At 44.0% G+C, this 19,626-nt stretch overlaps 1 protein-coding gene across 7 annotated transcripts in view; it reads right to left on the bottom strand.

Moving 5' to 3' along the window:
• ccdc33 (coiled-coil domain containing 33) overlaps nucleotides 1–19,626 on the bottom strand; it is a 272,241-nt gene that overhangs the window by 99,982 nt on the left and 152,633 nt on the right. For all 7 annotated transcript variants that reach the window (XM_072552976.1, XM_072552975.1, XM_072552972.1 and 4 more), the window contains one exon: nucleotides 6,473–6,676. In XM_072552976.1, coding sequence (XP_072409077.1) covers nucleotides 6,473–6,676 — 204 coding nt within the window. The remainder of the gene's footprint in view (nucleotides 1–6,472; nucleotides 6,677–19,626) is intronic.

Here is a 19,626-nt window from a genome sequence, read left to right as displayed (position 1 = left end):
AGATACGTGGACGACACTTCTGTTATCATTAAGAGAACAGAAATTGAGAACATACACACACAGGGTATCAACCCGTGCTTACAGGGATCAGATTTACTAGAGGAGGAACGGTGGCTCAGTGGTTAGCACTGTTGCCTCACAGCGCCATGGACCTGGGTTCGATTCCAGCCTCGGGTGACTGTCTATGTGGAGTTTGCACATTCTCCCCGCGTCTGCATGGATTTCCTCCGGGTGCTCCGGTTTCCTCCAAAGATGTGCAGGTTAGGTGAACTGGCTATACTAAATTGCCCATAGTGTTAGGTGCATTAGTCAGAGGGAAATGAGTCTTGGTGGGTTGCTCTTTGGAAGTTCGGTGTGGACTTGTTGGGCCGAAGGCCCTGTTTCCACACTGTAGAGAATCTAATCTAATCAGGCTGGTAAAATCTATTCCATCATCTCTGTAGCCACCCTATCAAACCCTGGCTTCATAGAACTCCATTCGTCAGCCATCTCTTCTTCAAGAGAAAGGAGCTCCAAATGCCAAAGTTAAAGAGTCTCTCCCTCCATAACCGATGACAGCATTGATAAAGTGATGGGTATTGAACGTGCTGATGCCTTTAGTCAACACCCACTTTATGCAGAGTAACTACTTAGATGTTCTAGAGGCGTACTGATATCTTCGGCATCTGTGACAGAAATATCATGTTTTGTGAAGCAAAACATTTTATTTTTTATTAAACACTTACTGGCAATTATTTGTGAAAATGGTTGCTACAAAAGAACAGTCAGATGGGATGAAGCTGATTAGTGGGATGTTGATGGCATCTCAACAATCAGCACTCTGGAACAGCTCCCATTTTGACTGTACAGCAGCGCAATTATGTTTGAGACAAAGCGTTTAAGTGGCGTCAACATCCACTGAAGCATACTGTTCATCAAAATGCATTTTTCTTTCTGCCCTCAGCAGTTCAGGCACCTTTCAATTATTTTGCTTTCATTTACTGATGTGTTCTGCAGTAGAGCACAAGGGGCGTGATGCACCTGAGGCTGTTTTATCCCCCTTGTTTTTTTTTTACATTGTAACTCAAATGACAAAAGATCAAGAGTTGGTAAGAGAAAGGAAAAAAAAAATCTTAATAACTATAACTATTGCCTACAGGCAAGCCATGTCAATAAAACAAAAAGATAAAAATAAAAAGGAACCTCTCACAGTCTCTTAGCAACAAAAAGAATTTGAAAATCAGGCTGGCATTGATCGTTACGTGCTCAGCTTTCCTGGGTGTCTGCCTCAGTGTGGGTCGTACCCTCTACCTACCAGAACTAATTCACAAGTAGCAGTCCTCTCTTGTCATTGCAAAGGATTTCACAAGAAGTGACAACTTGCATTTACATGGCGCCTTTAAACGTAGTGTCACACCGCAAGGTTTCAGAGTATTATTGATCAAAATTTGACAGCGAAATACAGAAGGAGATACTAAGGACAGTTCTGACAAAAAAAAAGCCAAGTTTTAAGGAGCATCTTAAAGGAGGAAACAGTGGATAGTGAAATCGAGGGACCTAGGGAGAGAATTCCTGAGCTTAGGATCTTGGCAGTCGAAGGCTTAGCCATTAGTGGTGATGTGATGGAAATTAGGAATGTGCAAGAGGTTGGAATTAGACTAACACAGAGATTTTGGAACCTCATGGAGATGTAGGAGAGATAGGGAGGAGCGAATCTTGGAAAGATCTGAGCTTGATGTTATGAGGTGCACAGTGGGAGGATTGAGATGGAACAGCAGAGTCTGAACTTAACAGATAAGATGTCAACAGTAGATGAGGTCAAACAGAAGCCACTAACAAATCTCCTCAATGAGAATCCTGTTTTCTCAGACATCTCAATTCTTGGCTTGCAAGAGGGCTCGCTTTCAGGAAGGCTGACAGCACAAGTCAAGACCAAGTGGTGAACCAGCACAAGCCCAAACTCGCAATCTCTGTTTCTGTCACTCTGCAAACTTCAAAATGGGTTTTCATGTGAGTGCACCTCATCACAACAAATGATGGAGGACAAACTGGAAAAAGAGAAAGAGGCACTAGCTACTTGTAGAGAGAAAATGTTTACATATTCAGAGTAGATTGGAGCCATGGAACAGGAACTCATATCCAAAGGTGGCAAGTTGGCTCAGAGGGTGGCACTGCTGCCTCACAGCGCCAGGGACCTGGGCTCGATTCCACCCTTGGGCAGCTATCTGTGTGGAGTTTGCACATTCTCCCTGTGTCTACGCAGGTGCTCTAGTTTCCTCCCATTAGTCAAAAGGTGTGCAGGTTAGATAGATTGGCCATACTGTAGTATGCAGTCTAGGTGGAATAGCCATGGGAAATGCAGGGTTACAGAGATGGGGAGGATTGGTATAGATGGGCCTTCCCACTGTAGGGATTCTATGAAGTCCCACAATTCTAACCCTTGTTCATTTATTTCCACAAAACTGTAATTAATATAAATTACCACAAGGTGGCACACCATATGGACAGTTCACTTGCCAGTGACAGATGTCTCGAAGCTCAAGGTGCAAATGAATAAACTGCAGTGGAGAGGTTACAGTGCCAACATAAACCGACAATACACTTGAGTGTCCTTTGTCCATCTGTTATTACTTTAATGCAGCAGTTTACCCGCGCAGATACTTTTAATCAAACTGTTCAGAAATGCTGCACTGCACCTCTGAAATTGGGTAGGACTTGAACCCAGGCCCTCTGGCCCAGAGGTCAGTACGCTACCATTGCACCACACGAGGCACTGACAGAGGTATTTGCTTTCAAGTCGAATGTTAAATAAGGTCCTGTCTGCTTGCTCTGGTGGATTAACAGATCCGATGGCACCATTTTGAAGAACACGGCCTCAGCATCCTGGCCAATATTTAGCCTTCAATCAACACCACATACTGAGACATTGCCTAGGTCATTATCACATCTCGGTCTGTGGGATCTTGCTGCGGGAACTGCCTGCCACATTTCCCACTTTATAACTGTGACTGCACTTCGAAGATACTTCATTGTCTGGAAAATGCCTTTGGGACATCATGAAAGGCGTTATATAAATGCAAGTCCAACGCAGTTTTCTTTCAAGACAAAACTTCTTGATAATAGCAATAAAACATGACTGCTCAGTAAGTAATTCAGGAGCAGGAATATGACATCCTGACAGTGGGAAGCAATACTCCGACAGTGAGTACAGCTTCCTCATCAGATGCGGAGAAGATAAAGGAAAAGAAAATTATAACCAAACCCATGACTGAATCAGGAGCAATGTGGGATGTCATAGCTCCTGCATTTCCACCCACCCTCCGCCTGGCAGCTTGATCTAAAATCACTCCCAGAGTGTGACTGGACAGGGTAGGGGTAGCAGGAGGCTGATGTGGTGCTTCCGTGCTTTATTGCATGGAGCAGACGAGTGGAATGGTCTGCGTCTATGCTGTAAATTCCCTGCAGCTCAATAAAGAGTGTGATCTGACCTGTAGGATGGAAGCTTGTGCTGTACTGTATTAACTTGCTGGGTCAAAGGAAGCTCCTAAAGTGCAACCATATAAACTTCAATAGCCGCCACAATTATATACACATGTATATATCTGTGTTAATACATACACAGATGTATGTTTACATAACTATACACACATATCTAGTTATAGAGACACAGAGCCATTCAGCAGGGAAACAGACCCCTCGGTTCCAACTCATTCATGCCGACCAGCCATCCCAATCTCACCTAGTCCCCTTTGCCAGCATTTGGCCCATATCCCTCTAAATCCTTCCTATTCATATACCTATCCAGATGCCCTTTAAATGCTGTAATTGTACCAGCCTCCACCACTTCCTCTGGCTGCTCATTCCATACATGCATCATCCTCTGCGTGAAAAGGTTACTCTACAGGTCCTTTTTAAATCTTTCCCCTCTCACCTTAAATCTCTTGCCCTCTAGTTTTGGTTTCCCCCACTGTAGGAGAATGACCTGGGCTATTCACCCTATACATTCCCCTTGTGATTTTATAAACCTCCCTAAGGTCACCCCTCAGCCTCCACTTCTCCAGGGAAAACAGTCCCAGCTTATTCAGCCTCTCACTCAAACCCTCCAGTCCCAGCAACATTCTTATAAATCTTTTCTATACCCTCACAAGTTTAACATCATCTTTCTTATAGAAGGGTGACCAGAATTATACGCAATATTCCAAAGGTGGCCTAACAATATCCTGAACAGCTGCAACATGACCTCCTAACTCCTATACTCAATATTCTGAGCAAGGAAGGCAAGCATCCCAAACACTTTCTTCACTATACTGATCCAAGGAACTGTGCACCTGCACCCCTAGGTCTCTTTGTTCAGCAACACTCCCCAGGACCTTACTATTAACTGTATAAGTCCCTGCCCTGTTTTGCTTTAGCAAAATGCAGCACCTCACACTAATCTAAATTAAACTCCATCTGCCACTCCTCGGCCCATGGGCCCATCTGATCAAGGTCCCTTTGTACTCTGAGATAATCTTCTTTGCTGTCCACTACAACACCTGTTTTGTGTCATCTGTAAACTTACTAACCATACCACCTATATTCACATCCAAATCATTTATATAATGGATGAAAAGCATTGGACACAGCGCCAATCATTGTGGAACACTGCTGGTCAAAGGCCTCCAGTCTGAAAAGCAACCACCTTCTATCACCACCTTCTGTCTCCAACCTTCAAGCTAATTTTGTATCCAATTGGCTAGCTTCCCCTGGATTCCGTGTAATCTAACCTTACTAACCAGTCTACCATGCAGGACCTTGTCAAACGCCTTTTCAGAATTCCACGAAGACAATGTTCCTCATATGACAATGTCTACCTCTCTGTGTCTCTCGGTATTTCTTCTTGGATGAAGATTTTAGGAAGATCTTGCTCATCAGGCCTACCCAGAACTGAGATTCTCCCTCAGAGGGTGCAGTTGACTGCATAGACTTATAAATATATATATATATATATATAAAATATATATACACACACATACATGCACACATATTTATAAACATTTACATGCATACATGCGTCTACACTTCTATAAACAATATCTATATATAATCAATATGCATACACACATTTATGCATACAGATGAATACATATATGTATGCTAGCAGGGCGATGGTGGTATAGTGGTGAGCATAGCTGCTTTCCAGGCAATTCACCTGAGTACGATTCCTGGCCATCTCAGTGTTGTGGTTTCTGAACCAATTTTTAGGGTGGCATAGTGGCTCAGTGGTGAGCGCCAGAGATCCGGGTTCGAATCCAGCCTCGGGTGACTGTCTGTGTGGAGTTTGCACATTCTTTCTGCGTGGATTTCCTCTGGGTGCTCTGGCTTTCTCCCACAGTCCAAAGATGGGCAGGTTAGGTGGATTGGCCCATGCTAAATTGCCCATAGTGTTCAGGGATGTGTAGGTTAGATGCATTGGTCAGGGGTAAATATAAGATAATAGGGTAGGGGAATGGGTCTGGTTGAGTTAGTCTTTGGAGGGTCGGTGTGGACTTGTTGGGCTGAAGGGCCTGTTTCACACTTGTAGGGGTTCTATGGTTCTAATTTAAGTGTGTGTGTGTGTGTGTGTATATACAGAGCAGGTTTATGGGAAACTAGTGAGTTGCAAGAATCAGCAAAAAGGTGGCACAGTAGGTCAGTGGTTAGCACTGCAGCCTCACAGTGCCAGGGATCTGGATTCGATTCTACCCTCAGGTGACTGTCTGCATGGAGTTTGCACATTCTCACCTATCTCTGTGTGGATTCCTCTGATTGCTCTGGTTTCCTCCCACAGTCCAAAGATGGGTAGGTTAGGTGGATTGGCTGTGCAAAGCTGACCATAGTGTCCAAGGATGTGTAGGTTAGGTGGGTTAGCCATGGGAAATGCCGGGTGAGGGGAATGGGTCTGGGTGGGATACTCTTTGGAAGGTCATTGTGGACTTGATGGGCCAAATGGTATGCTTCCATACTGTTGGGATTCTATGAACAGGGGCGGTGGATTCACTAGATTCCTTAGATTCTTGAACGGTTCCAACAAACTGAAAAATGGCAAATATAATACCCCTTTTCAAGTAAGGAGGTAGATCAGATGTCGCTGAAGTTTTTCATCTTGCACTCAACAGGAAAAATGCGAGAATGCCAAATTTCAAGTAATTACAATAACTTATACTACAAGAGTAAAGAATTTATTTAGTTGGCAAGTCAACTCTGGTCAGCTGAGGCAGTGCCATATTGAAAGCAATGAGGCTCCCCACACTCCAAAAAAAGGCTCAAGAATTGACATATTTCTTTTGTTTGCAGAGTACAGGTCCCTTTGCATGCCACTTCTAGCAAGGGTAAGTGAGTCAGGTTACATGCTGAGCTGACTGTTGTAAACTTGTTGTTGTATATTCTTTTACCTGTTACACTCTCTGCGAGGGTGACGTTACTCACTCAAATTCTCATCTGTGTTGAAACAATTTAACTATTTCTGACATACCTTTTCACAATGTGTTGCTGGTAATGCTGCAGTTCCCTCCTGGGTTGGTAATATGGTCCACTTTTCCATGTTTGCACGGTGTGGTCCTGAAGATATTTCCAGGTTGACTGCTTTAGTGGCTTGTTGTTGGAGACTGGCCCATGATTTTACATCCAGACTCGGCAAATGATGGGCATCTGTGGCAGTAAGAATTGAATCCGGCCTCTGAAATATATAAATTTAAAAAAAAGGGTTCTGAATGCATTCAGGGAGTCATAATTTGGAGATGCCGGTTTTGGACTGGGGTGTACAAAGTTAAAAATCACACAACACCAGGTTATAGTCCAACAGGTTTAATTGGAAGCACTAGCTTTCAGAGCACCACTCCTTCTGAAGGAACAGTGCCGCAAAAGCTAGTGCTTCCAATTAAACCTGATGGACTATAACCTGGTGTTGTGTGATTTTTAACTTCAGGGAGTTATTTTGACTGATGATCGTGAGGTATTTTGATGTAATGGGATACATTCTCACCTCTAAACATCAAGGAGACAAATCCCATTCCAGAGGCATGACCACAAAGTCCAAGTCCCACGTCCCAATGCAGGGCTGCACTGTTGGTGCCACCATCTGTAAAATGAGATATTTAAACCACGACCCTATCTGCTCTCTCAGGGGGGACATTAAAAGGTCCCGGAGCATGACTTAAGAGATCAGCAAGAGAGCTCTCCCTCATATCCTGGCTATCACGTACCCTGCCCTGCTCACTGAGCCCCCACAAACAATCATATCTCCTGAGCATCTATCTCAATGCAGAATCCTGTTGTGACCAAATTGGCTAGAATCTTACAACAGTGGCTGTGTGTCACAGTTAATGTATTAGTTCTTTGCCCAGTCCCGAGATAATGAAAGCCACTAGGTAAATGCAAAATTGGTCATAATTGCCAATAACAGGTAACAAATTTACCCCTGCTCTTCCTTCCTGCTGACTCAGGTTTGGTTACAGAGTGCTTCCTCTGTTGGGGCCCTAGCAGAGGGGGCATTGTAGATAAAAACACTGATATATTTCCCATGGACATGTCAAAGAATACTTGAAGAGCTGGCTTCACCATCAAGCTAAGCTTGAGATTTCTTGTCCAAGTCAAAAATTGAGTTTTCCTATTGCTGTTTTAAATACCTAATGTACAGTGGGTTAGCGTGAAGCACAGGCACAGTTGTGACGTAAGCAAAAAATGGCAATTTACGCACAGCAAGATCCCGTACATAATTCTCCAAGCAGCCGTTTAGCGCACAAAGTCAATCTTCAAGAGCTTTCTCTCATGACTGAGAGACTAATGAGATTTCAACCTCAACACAGTTTGCAGCAATCTCCTGGCTTGTCTAACTACAGTTTGTTTTCTAATCAAGTGATAACAGTTTAAATTTCCCGTCCGCTCACTGTAAGCCAGGGAGAGTGGATTGTCTGCCGGTAATAGGTGCCACTTTAATTACTAATTCCAAGTATTTCAACCTGCCTTCACTGGGCAGTGTCTCTACACATCTTAGAAAGAACAGAAGCAATTTACTTTCCTACCCCCCACCAACCTTTGCATCTACCTACAACAGATCCACTTACTGAACGCAATGACAGGACAAGCAATGCAAAGACAAGGTCTGAAAGGATCTGCTTTTTGAACCTGCATCATTGCTCAAAAAGAGGTTTGTGGGAAATGATTGATTTCTGCGACTCAAGTAACACTCCTTCTGCATGCCCTTTCGAACGAAGACACAGACTAACTTACCCGGCATGTTAATGAAATTTACTCCCCTCATTTCCTGCCAGACATAGTTTCATTCCTCTAGACAATCCCTAATCAAATTGCTTCAAGTAAACTGTGCGAGGGCCTAGCATTCGAAAGGGATGGCTGAGGAAAAGCGTTTTGAAACAGGACTCCTCTGTAAATGTGTCTAAAAACCCTTCCTACAACATATTCTCATTAAATGATGCACGATGAGAACAGGACTTGCATTTGTATAGCACCTCAGGCATTCACGAGGTCTGCACAGTCAGTGACCAAAATTTGTAGCATAATTCATAGAATCCCTTCAGTGTGGGAGCAGGCCATCCAGACCATCAAGTCCACTTTGACCCTCCAAACAGTATCTCACTCAGACACACTACCCAGCCCACACCCTATTCCTGTAACCCTGCATTCCCCACAGCCAGTCCACCTAACCTGCACATCTGTGGGAGGAAACCCACACAGACACAGGGAGAATGTACAAACTCCACACAGACAGTTGCCCGAGGGTGGAATTGAACCCAGGTCCCCGGCACCATGAGCCAACCATGCCACCCACTGTATTAACTGTTAACATAATGATAAAATGTCCTGCTAAGAAAAAGCATCAGCAAACAGAGGGCATTGTTTGAGAAAGTATCTTGAGCACAAATAAAGGGGGACTGATCTGCTGCTGGGCACTGAAGAGATGATCTAGTCAGTGGCCTGTGAAAAGTGGTATGTTTACCTCCCTTTGTTAGTTATTTTCACACCTGGATGTCCATGGACAAGGAGCAAGGTTTAAAGTGAGAGAGGAAAGATACAAAAAGGCCCAGAGGGGCAATTTCTGCACACAGAGGGTATAAGTGCCTGGGCTTCCAAGGATAGTGGTGGAGGTAAATACAATTCCATCACTTAAGAAACATTTGGAGAGGTATGTGGATGGGATATGCATGGAGGGAATGGAGGGATATGGACCTAACACAGGCAAATGGGGCTAAATTTAATTGTGGCAGCACAGTGACTCAGTGGTTAGCATTGCTACTTTACAGTGCCAGAGCCCTGGGTTCGATTGCACCCTCGGGTGACTGTCTGTGGGCAGATTGCATGTTCTTTCCTGCATCTGGATAGGTTTCTGTTGGATGCTCTGGTTACCTCCCACAGTCCAAAGATGTGCAGCTTAGGTGGACTGGCCATGGGAAATTCCCCTTGGAGCCAGGAATGTGTAGGTTTGGTGCATTGGCCATGGGAAATGTAGGTGGATGTGCCTGGGTGGAATGATCTTCAGAAGGTTGGCGTAGATTTGTTGGGCCAAATGGCCTGTTTCCACACTGTTAGGATTCTATAAAAACTGGGCAGAATGGGCAAGCTGGGGAACACCTCCTTTTTCCATGATGTAAACCTCGATGATTCTATAAGCTGTGGTGGGATTTGAACTCATGTCACAAAAGCATGTGTGCAGGCCTCTGGATTACTTGTCCAGTAACACATGCTATTGTTCTTCTTCCTGTGTGATATTTTCAGAAGTGTACAATTTCTTAAGAATTGAGGATGATGGATACAGACATTTGTCGCCTGTTTTGCTAGCGAGTTCTGATGACATCAGCTTAAAGCTGTTACTCAGCCTGAAGTAAATAACTTAAAGACATATTCACAGACACAAGGATGAGTCAATGGTCTTGCTCTGAATTAATTAAGTTTCTCAGCACTGACTAGATCAGTGACCTGGAATTTCAGTGGCATTATCAACATTTACTGTCCTGTTAAAGCAAACACTTTTAAATCAGGCAACATGACCAGAATTAAATAGAAAAAAATTGCTTTTGATCAGTGTTGAATCTGCCTATCAAGTATTTAAAAGGCAAGTTTTGATCTCAACGGCTGTAACATTAGACAGTATCCCATTTGGGCTTTCACAACAAGATGCTCACCAAGTGACCATGTTAATGGTATCCACAAACATGTATTTTTTTTTAAGTGATCAGTTACCATCGCTGTGACTTCTGCTGCAAGAATTGACAGTTGGTTCAGATATGATTCTCACTCCAGAAGGTTTTAGATTCAAGCTCCTCTCCTGGGAAATGGAGGGGGGAGGGTAATGAATTTCCCTGGTATATATCTCCCCTCTGAACCTCTGTAATGCAAGCAGCTGGTGTGTGAAAGCAGGTGCTGCACAGCAGGTGAAAACTCTCAGGAAATACCCCAATCCCTCGAGACGCCAGTACAGGATAGACTGTGAAACACTGTAAGGATGCTACGTTAGAGTGCAGTAGGGAGGATGCAGTTCTGATGGAATACTGTATTGAGGATGCTATTATGAGTGCATGCAGCATTGACAGTGCATATCTTAGAATGGATATATTGAGGATGCTGTACCGATTATTGAAGCACAGACAGACTGCCATACTAATGACGCTGAATTGAGATCTGTCTATTGGTATTGCACTACTAAGAGTGTGGTACTTAGAGCATGTAGTAATGGGAGGCTAGTTCCGAGGGACAATTGTAATAAAATGCAAGACAATGAAACACACATTATAGCAAAATGACCTATACTGAGAGACTGGGAATATTTTGGGTACTGAGACAGTGCTGTATTCAAGTTGCAATCACGAGGCAGTGATGAATTAAGAATGCTGTGCTGAGGTAGTACAGCACTGAGGGAGGGTTGTATTGAGAGTGAAGTGCTGAGGGAGTGCTGTGGGAGTGCTGTAATGTGAGTGAGATGCTGAGGGAGTTCTGTATTGTGCGTGAGGTGCTGAGTGAGTGCTATATTGTCAATGAGATGCTGAGGGACTGCTGTATTGTGAGTGAGGTACTAAGGAAGTGCTGTATTGTGAATGAGGTGCTGAGGGAGTGCTGAGGGAGTGCTGTAATGTGAGTGAGGTGCTGAGGGAGTGCTGAGGGAGTGCTGTATTGTGAATGAGGTGCTGAGGGAGTGCTGTGGGAGTGCTGTATTTTAAATGAGATGCTGAGGGAGTGCTGTATAGTGAATGAGGTGCTGAGGGAGTGCTGCATTGAGAGTGAGGTACTGAGGAAATGTGTTGTGAGTGAGTACTGAGGGACTGCTGTATTGTGAATGAGGTGTTGAGGGAGTGTTCTATTGAGAGTGAGGTGCTGAGGGAGTGCTGAGGGAGTGCTGTATTGAGAGTGAGGTGCTGAGAGAGTGTTCTATTGTGAGTGAGGTGCTGAGGGTGTGCTGTATTGAGAGTAAGGTGCTGAGGGAGTGTTCTATTGAGAGTGAGGTGCTGAGGGTGTGCTGAGGGAGTGCTGTATTGAGAGTGAGGTGCTGAGGGAGTGTTCTATTGAGAGTGAGGTGCTGAGGGTGTGCTGAGGGAGTGCTGTATTGAGAGTGAGGTGCTGAGGGAGTGTTCTATTGTGAGTGAGGTGCTGAGGGTGTGCTGAGGGAGTGCTGTATTGTGAGTGAGGTGCTGAGGGAGTGTTCTATTGAGAGTGAGGTGCTGAGGGAGTGTTCTATTGTGAGTGAGGTGCTGAGGGGGTGCTGAGGGAGTGTTCTATTGAGAGTGAGGTGCTGAGGGGGTGCTGAGGGAGTGCTGTATTGAGAGGTAGGTTTGTGGGAGTGTTGCGATCACTGAACGAGTGAACTTTGACAGCAATTTGCTTCAAAATGCTGAATTCCTCCTTTAACATTCCAAGCTCGTGAATAGGAAATGAGGAAAACCTTAGAATCATTCGCCCTATTTTCTCAGGCCACCTCTCTCCAGCCTGCTTTAAACTGCTGTTCTTTGCTACTTTTACCTTTCTACTTTGGTAAAACCAGTCGGAAGTTATCGTGCACGTCTTTAGGGCAAATCAAGCATTTTTTTTTTAACATACACAATAACAAAAGAAATGCAGCAATTCCTATCCAACATCAGAGAGTTAGACCCGGGGCGCTGTCAGATGAAAATGCAGCCTCGCCCGTGCATTAGCTTCAGATAATGTAAAATGCAACAGTTTATCAGCTTTCTGCGGTTAGACGTGAGACGAATGCAGCTGCTGTCCATGGTGCTGAACTATGTTCAGCTGCTTTCTCAGCCATCTCTGCTCTCCCGCTTTTATTCAATTAGCTTTTGTCCAGGACAGACCCTTTGGGAACGGGCGAGGGAGTGACAGGCAAATTCCGATCAGCCAAGACATTAATTTTCCCTGTGCCTCGGCGTATCTAACTCATTAGTCGTAAAACCAGGCGTGCTGTAATGAATGCCATCATACGCTAAGTTGCAACGTTAAAACATGGAAAGAGAGGCATATTTCTCACGAATAAGCGAGACAACTCGGTCGAAGATGGAGGGTTTGAAAAGGGGACAGAGAAAGAAAAGTGAGGGAGTTGAGAGCGTTTTGAATACAGACTGTGTACTAAAATGGTGAAACAGCAGAAACCACTCTTCGATGCGAACCAACATATTTTATGTGAAAACTAGTCCATTAAATACCATCAATTTACTGTTGAACTTCCCGATCTGCCATCTTTCAATAAATGATATTTCTACTTATGAATCATACTGTCCCTACAGTGTAAAAGAAAGCCATGCAGCCCACACTGACCCTCTGAAGAGCATCCCAACCAGACCCAGCCCATAACCTTACATTTCCCAAACCTAATCTACCTAACCTACACATCCCTAGATATTATGGGCAACTTAGCATGGCCAATCCACCTAACCGGTAAATCTTTGGACTGTGGAAACCGGAGCACCCGGAGGAAACCCATGCTGACATGAAAGAAAGTGCTAACTCCACACAGACAGTCACCCAAAGCTGGAATCAAACCCAGGTCCCTGGTGCTGTAAGGCATCAGTGCTAACCATTGAGCCACCATGTCACCCCATAGATATTTTCATTTGCATAGTGTCTTTCATGACCTTAATTCAACCTCAAGTGTCTTAAAGCAAATGAAATCTTTTGGAAATGCTGTCCCTGGAATAATACAAAGAAACAAGCAACTAAGTGAAGCACATCAGGCTCCCACTAACAGCAATGTAATAATGATCATGTAATCTGCCTCTCTTAGCATCACTACTTGAGGGATTATATTGAGCCAGGACATGTTGGATTAATTCGTTTGCTCTTCTTTAAATTGTTAGGATGTGTTACAGCCACCCAATAGGTTCTCAGTGGAAAGGGTTCCTCACCAAAAGCGCTGAGATCTACCCAGCATTTTCCAGCTGTTATTGCAAGACACAAACAAGGTACAAGAATAGCCCATGCAGCCCTTTGGATCTGCCCCACCATTCAGTAAGACCATTGCAGATCTGATTGTAATTTCAAGTCCACTTTCCTGCCTATCCTGATAACCTTTCATCCAATTGTTTACCAAATATCTGTCCATCTCTGCCTTAAAAATATAGAAAGACTCTTCTTCCATCACCTGTTATAGGGTCATAGAGTCATACAGCATGGAAACAGACCCTTCAGTCCAACTAGTCCATGCAGACCATTATCCCAAACTAAACGAGTCCTACCTGCCTGCTCCTGGCCCATATCCCTCCAAACCTTGTCTATTCATGTACTTAGCTAAATGCCTTTTCAACATTGCAACTGTACCCGCTTCCACCACTTCCTCTAGAAGTTCATTCCACACACGAACCACTCCCTGCATAAAACATTTGCCCCTCTTGTCTTTTTTAAACCTCTCTCCTCTCATCTTCAAAATGTGGCCCTTTGTCTTGAAATCCCCCATCCTAGGGAAAAGACACCTGCAATTAATACTGTCTAAACCCCTCATGATCCTATAAACTTCTACAAGGTCACTTCTCAACCTCCTACACTCCAGAGAAAAAAGTCCCAGCTTATCCAGACTTTCTTTATAACTCAAGTGTTCCATACCCAGTAACATTCTGGTAAAGCTTTTCTGAACCCTTTCTAGCTCAATAATATCCTTCTTATAACTGGGCAACCAGAACTGGACACCGTATTCCAGAAGAGGCCTCAGAATTCTGAAGACGCACGACCCTTGGAGAAAATATTTAGGCTCGTATCTGTTTTAAAAAGCTGACCTTTGATTTTTAAATAGTGACCCTAGTTCTAGACTCTACCACAACATCCTCTCTATATGCCCGATGTCACAACCCCTCAGGTATGTTTCAATCAAGCTTCTTCTTGCTTTGCTAAGTTCCAGGAGATTCAAGACCAGACTGCCCTCATTAGACGACCTGCCCATTTCAGACATTAACCTGGTAATCCTTCTCTGAATTGTTCTCCATGCATTTATATCCTTCCTTAAATACAGTAACACCAATACCAGGCTCAGTATTCCAGATGTTGTCTCACCAGTGCCTTGTACAACTGAACCCTATGCATTCATTTCCCTCACAATAAACAATAGCTTTTTTTTAGTTTTCCTTGAATTAAAAAAAGAACATGACTAGTCTGCCCTTAAATTGACCTTTTGGCAAGTGAAATTCCATTGTTACAAATGCACAGTCAAAAGAAAAGTTTTTTTAAAATTCATTTGTGGGACTTGGGCGCCGCTGGCTGGGCCAGCATTGATAGCCCATCCCTATTTGCCCTTGAGAAGGTGGTAGCAAGCTGCCATCTTGAATCACTGCAGTCCACCTGTTGTGGGTTGACTCACAATGCCGGTCGGAAGAGAATTCCAGAATTCCAGGATTTTGACCCAATGACTGACTTGGTATATTTCCAAGTCAGGTGGTAAATGGCTTGGGGGTGAACTTGCAGGTGGTGGTGTTCCCATGTACTTGCTGCCCTTGTCCTTCGAGATGGAAATGGGTGTGGGTTTGGAAGGTGCTGTCTAGAGATCTTCAGGGATTTTCTGCAGTGCATCTTGTAGATATTACACACTGCCGCTACTGAGTGCCAGTCGTGGAGGGATTGAATGCTTGTAGATGTGATACCAATCAAGCAGGTTGCTTTGTCCTGGATGGTGTCAAGCTTCTTGAGTGTTGTTGGGGCTGCACCCATCCAGGCAAGTGGGGACTATTCCATCACAATCCCGATTTGTGTCTTGCAGATGGTGAATAGACTTTGGGGTGTCAGGAGGTGAGTTACTTGACTCACCACAGTTCCCTTGTTTCTGACCCACTCTTGTAGCCACTGTGTTTATGTGGTGAGTCCAGTTGAGTTTCTGATCATTGGTAACACCAAGGATGTTGACAGTGGGAGATTCAGTAATGATAATACTGTTAAATATCAATGGGCGGTGGTTAGTGTGTCTTTAATGGGTGATGGTCATTGTCTAGAATTTGTGTGGTGTGAATGTTACTTGCAACTTGTCAGCCCAAGCCTGGATATTGTCCAGATGTTGTTGCATTTGAGCACGGACTGCTTCAGTATCTGAAGATTTGTGAATGGTGCTGAACACTGTGCAAGCATCAGTGAACATCCCCACTTCTGACCTTAGGACAGAGGGAAGGTCATTGATGAAGCAGCTGAAGATTGCTGGGCCTTGGACACTACCCTGAGGGACTCCTGCAGAGATGTCCTGGAGCTGAGATGACTGATCCTCCACAACTGCATCCATCTTTCGTTATGTCAGGTATGATTCTATCTGGCAGCGTGTTTGCCCCCTGATACCCATTGATTCCAGTTTTGCCAGGGCTCCTTGATACTCTGTCAAATGTGGCCTTGATGACAAGGGCTGTCATTCTCATTTCACCTCTGGAATTCAGCTCTTTTGTCCATGTTTGAACCAAGGCTGGAATGAGATCAGGAGCTGGATGACCCTGGCGAAACCCAAACTGGGTGTCACCGAGCAGGTTGGTGCTGAGCAGGTGCTGCTTGATAGCATCGTTGATGACCCCTTCCATCTGATGATGGAGAGTAGACTGATTGGGCGGCAACTGGCCGGGTTGGATTTATCCTGCTTTTTGTGTACTGGACATACCTGAGCAGTTTTCCACATTTGTCGGTAGATGCCAGTGTTATAACTGCACTGGGAAAGCTTGGCGAGGGAAGCGGCAAGTTCTGGAGCATATGTCTTCAGTACTATCGCCGGAATGTTAACAGGGCCCATTGCCTTTGCAGTATCCAGTGCCTCCAGCCATTCTTTTCACGTGGAGTGAATCGAATTGGCTGGAGACTGGTATCTGTGATGCTGGGGACCATTGGAGGAGCCCGAGGTGGATCATCCACTCAGCACTTCTGGCTGGAAGCTTGACTCTCATTGCATTTTAGATTTGTTTCAAATTTAGCTTCCATGAGGAATTTATTCCAAATGGCATTGCTGAATGAAATGCTCAGTTCAGTTGATGACTATTGTAATTTTCACTTTACTGAAAGAACCAGCACCAACCAGGGGACATTCTCCAGTTGTGTTTTTTTTTTGGCCAGTGATTCATTGTCACATTACACAAGGCGGTTGCCAAAATGTAGCAAACATTCTCTTATTCTCCCTGCTGGCCAGAATGTTGTGGCCTGGGGACATTAATCATATCACATAAATTTGGAACAGGAAAAATTAACTTGTGAGATAATTAACACTTAGGCGAGGTAGAAAAGGATAGAAGCTCATGTTTATAGGGTAGGTAAGGTGGGAGGAGATGCTTTTGGAGTATAAATAACAGCAAAAACCAGTTAAATGGCCAGTCTCTGATTATTAAATACTATGTAATTATCAGTGAGGGTGGATTGCAAAACCGTGCAGTGCAAATGAGGGAAAGTAATGTGGATGAAAACGAATCTTAAAAATTTAGAAGCTGAAAGGCATTTTCTTTTTCACATCAAAACTTTTGAACCCTGTGGGTAGCCTATATGAAACTTCCACTCAGTCCAGGGAGAGCTGACTTAGCAGCAGCGGTTCTGCTTAATCAGGCATCTTTCTAACCTCATTCCATCCCCTCACATTTCAAGACTCAAAATAATATATGCAGAAGGGTTCTTAACCATTAGCACCTCAGATCTACCCCGGGGACTGGCTTTGAAATGATGCCTCATGCACTAGGACAGATGACACTCCGGAAGGTCATTATTGAACCTCCATCCAGCTCAATGCATAACCAATATATCAGCTTTGATCTTGCTTATTCAGATAATCTCTTGGGAGCTAGTTACCTATGCTATCCATCTACTGAAATCCCTGATGGCTCACGACAATGACGGCATCTTTTCCCTTCAACATATACAACAACCAGGGAATGAACAGGCTAACTCAGGACTCTCACTGTGGTCTGCTTTAGATGGTCTTTACCCTGACCAGTAATCAGTCATCCTTTGGTTCCCCCTTCTTACACCTTAAAGAATATCCCTTGCAAAAGGTCCATTATTATTTATCAGGAAGAAGAAAGATTGTTCCTAGGCTCGTTCAATCTGTCATAAAGAATGCATTTTGCAAAACTTCCTAACTTATGTTTCCTCTCGACCCTCAGTAAACTAAACTGAATGATGTCGGGTAGGAGGTGAGATTTACTTAATATCTTGTACACAAATGAAGCAAGTGTTCTTTTTAGCTGCTTTGTATGCTGGTGTAGGAATTGATTTAGGTCTGGGTGGACAGTGTGGCAAAATCCCTCTGTCTGTCCCCTCAATACTATCACACCACCCAAACAATTAGACAGGGAATAGTAAGCAGATCGTGTTAACAAGGTGTGGCTGCAATCAGAATAAGATATGGCACATTGAGGAAGGTAACCTTTCCAAATAGTTTTAAACTCTATCCTATTCACCAAGGTCATCAATTTCCCTTCCCACAATGTGGCCTCTTTATGTTCCTACCTAGTCCTGTTTCCACCAAACCTCATTCACATCTTAACAAATGCCCATCATTAGAACATCATGGGTCAAACCTTTTGAAAGCAAGAAAAAATTCACACACCTGCAACCTGTTCCAAGGAAAGTCTCTTTCATCACTTTCATAACTTCACCTGACCAAGAGGCTTGTGATTTCAAGTAAATCTGTTGGACTATAACCTGGTGTCATGTGACTTCTGACTTTGCCCACCCCAGTCCAACACTTGCACCTTCACATTATCATGAAACCAAGGCAGCCATATCCCATCTTTGGCCTCCTGTTGTATTCTGTCTCTTCAACGCTGTCTCAGCCCTACTCAGCCATACTCCAAGTACCATCCAACTTTGCTCCGCTCTCTTTGCACACGCTTAAGAGGCTTCTCCAGAACATGTTTCTTCAACCAATCTCTGCGTCAGCATCCCTCACTGTCCCAGAGGTCCAGCATTCATATCTGTGATGCTTTGCACATCTGGCAACACTTTTTCACATAATGCTCAGCTGCTCCTCTACTAGTGTCTAGATATCTCACCGCACCCATTCGCATGACAAAAAACAATCACATTATTGTTCAATATGTTGTTTTTTTCAATGAATCTTGAGGTGAGGAAATGGCTGCTCCTTTTACCTACATAAAACCAATCACCCCCCTTCAAAACCCTTCCTTTGCAAAGCTCTTGATGGTGTTTCTATAGTGTGATAGCAATCATACAATCCCGGCAGTGTGGAAGCAGGCCATTCAGCCCTTTGAGTCCACACTGACCTGCTGAAGGGCATCCCTGTAACCTTTCATTTCCCATGGCTAACCCATCTAGCCTGCACACTATAAGCAATTTAGCATTGCCAATCCGCCCTAACCTGCACATCCCTGACACTATGGGTAATTTAGCATTGCCAATCCACCCCCACCTTTGGGCTGTGGGAGGAAACCTAAGCAGACACAGGAGGGATGCACAAACTCCACACAGTCACCAAGGCTGAAATCAAACCCAGGACCCTAGCATTCCGAAGCAGCGGTACTAACCACTGAGCCACCATGGCACCAAGGTGCGATGCAAAATAAAATCCATACGTAGCTCATCAGCTATCTAGTGAATCGATATTTTTGGGGTTTTCCCACTGTCAGAGAATTCACGTGGACCAGTGCACATAGGGCATTGATGTCGTGCAACATCAGCCAGGGACAGCTGTATTGATGAGGTTTGGATTTAATAACAGATTCTCAAACAGTGACCGCTGCATACATTAAATTATATACGAGGCTGATCATCAAGGAAACAAATTACGGTCCCATAAAACAGGGCCACAACAATCATCCGAAAATAAATACCTCGGTAGTTTAGTGCTTGGCTGAAACTGTTAATTTACTTTGGCAAGCAGCTGTAATAAAATGAATTAATTCTGCACCAAGTTGTACCCTTGTGAATAATGTATCACACGCACAGTCTTTCGATATGACCCATGGGCAATTACTCATAAGTACCACCAATGTGGACTCCTCAGCAACCAAACCCCAAGGCACCAACAGAATATCAATAAAATCTCCATATCATTATGCTTTATACCAACTCATCTCAATGCATAGTATTTTACCACAAGGACACACTGAAGTGAAATGAAGTTCAATAGAAGACATTCCGATGAGAAACTAAAATGATTTGATGTTAAGCTGCTTTGCACGCTTTATGTCCATTGGAAACTCTTCTCTCTTTTTTTTAACAAGGCTATTAAAG

This window comes from Chiloscyllium punctatum, chromosome 33 (genome assembly GCF_047496795.1).
Source record: "Chiloscyllium punctatum isolate Juve2018m chromosome 33, sChiPun1.3, whole genome shotgun sequence".
Lineage (NCBI taxonomy): Eukaryota > Metazoa > Chordata > Chondrichthyes > Orectolobiformes > Hemiscylliidae > Chiloscyllium > Chiloscyllium punctatum.
This window is presented reverse-complemented; position numbering and strand designations above follow the sequence as displayed.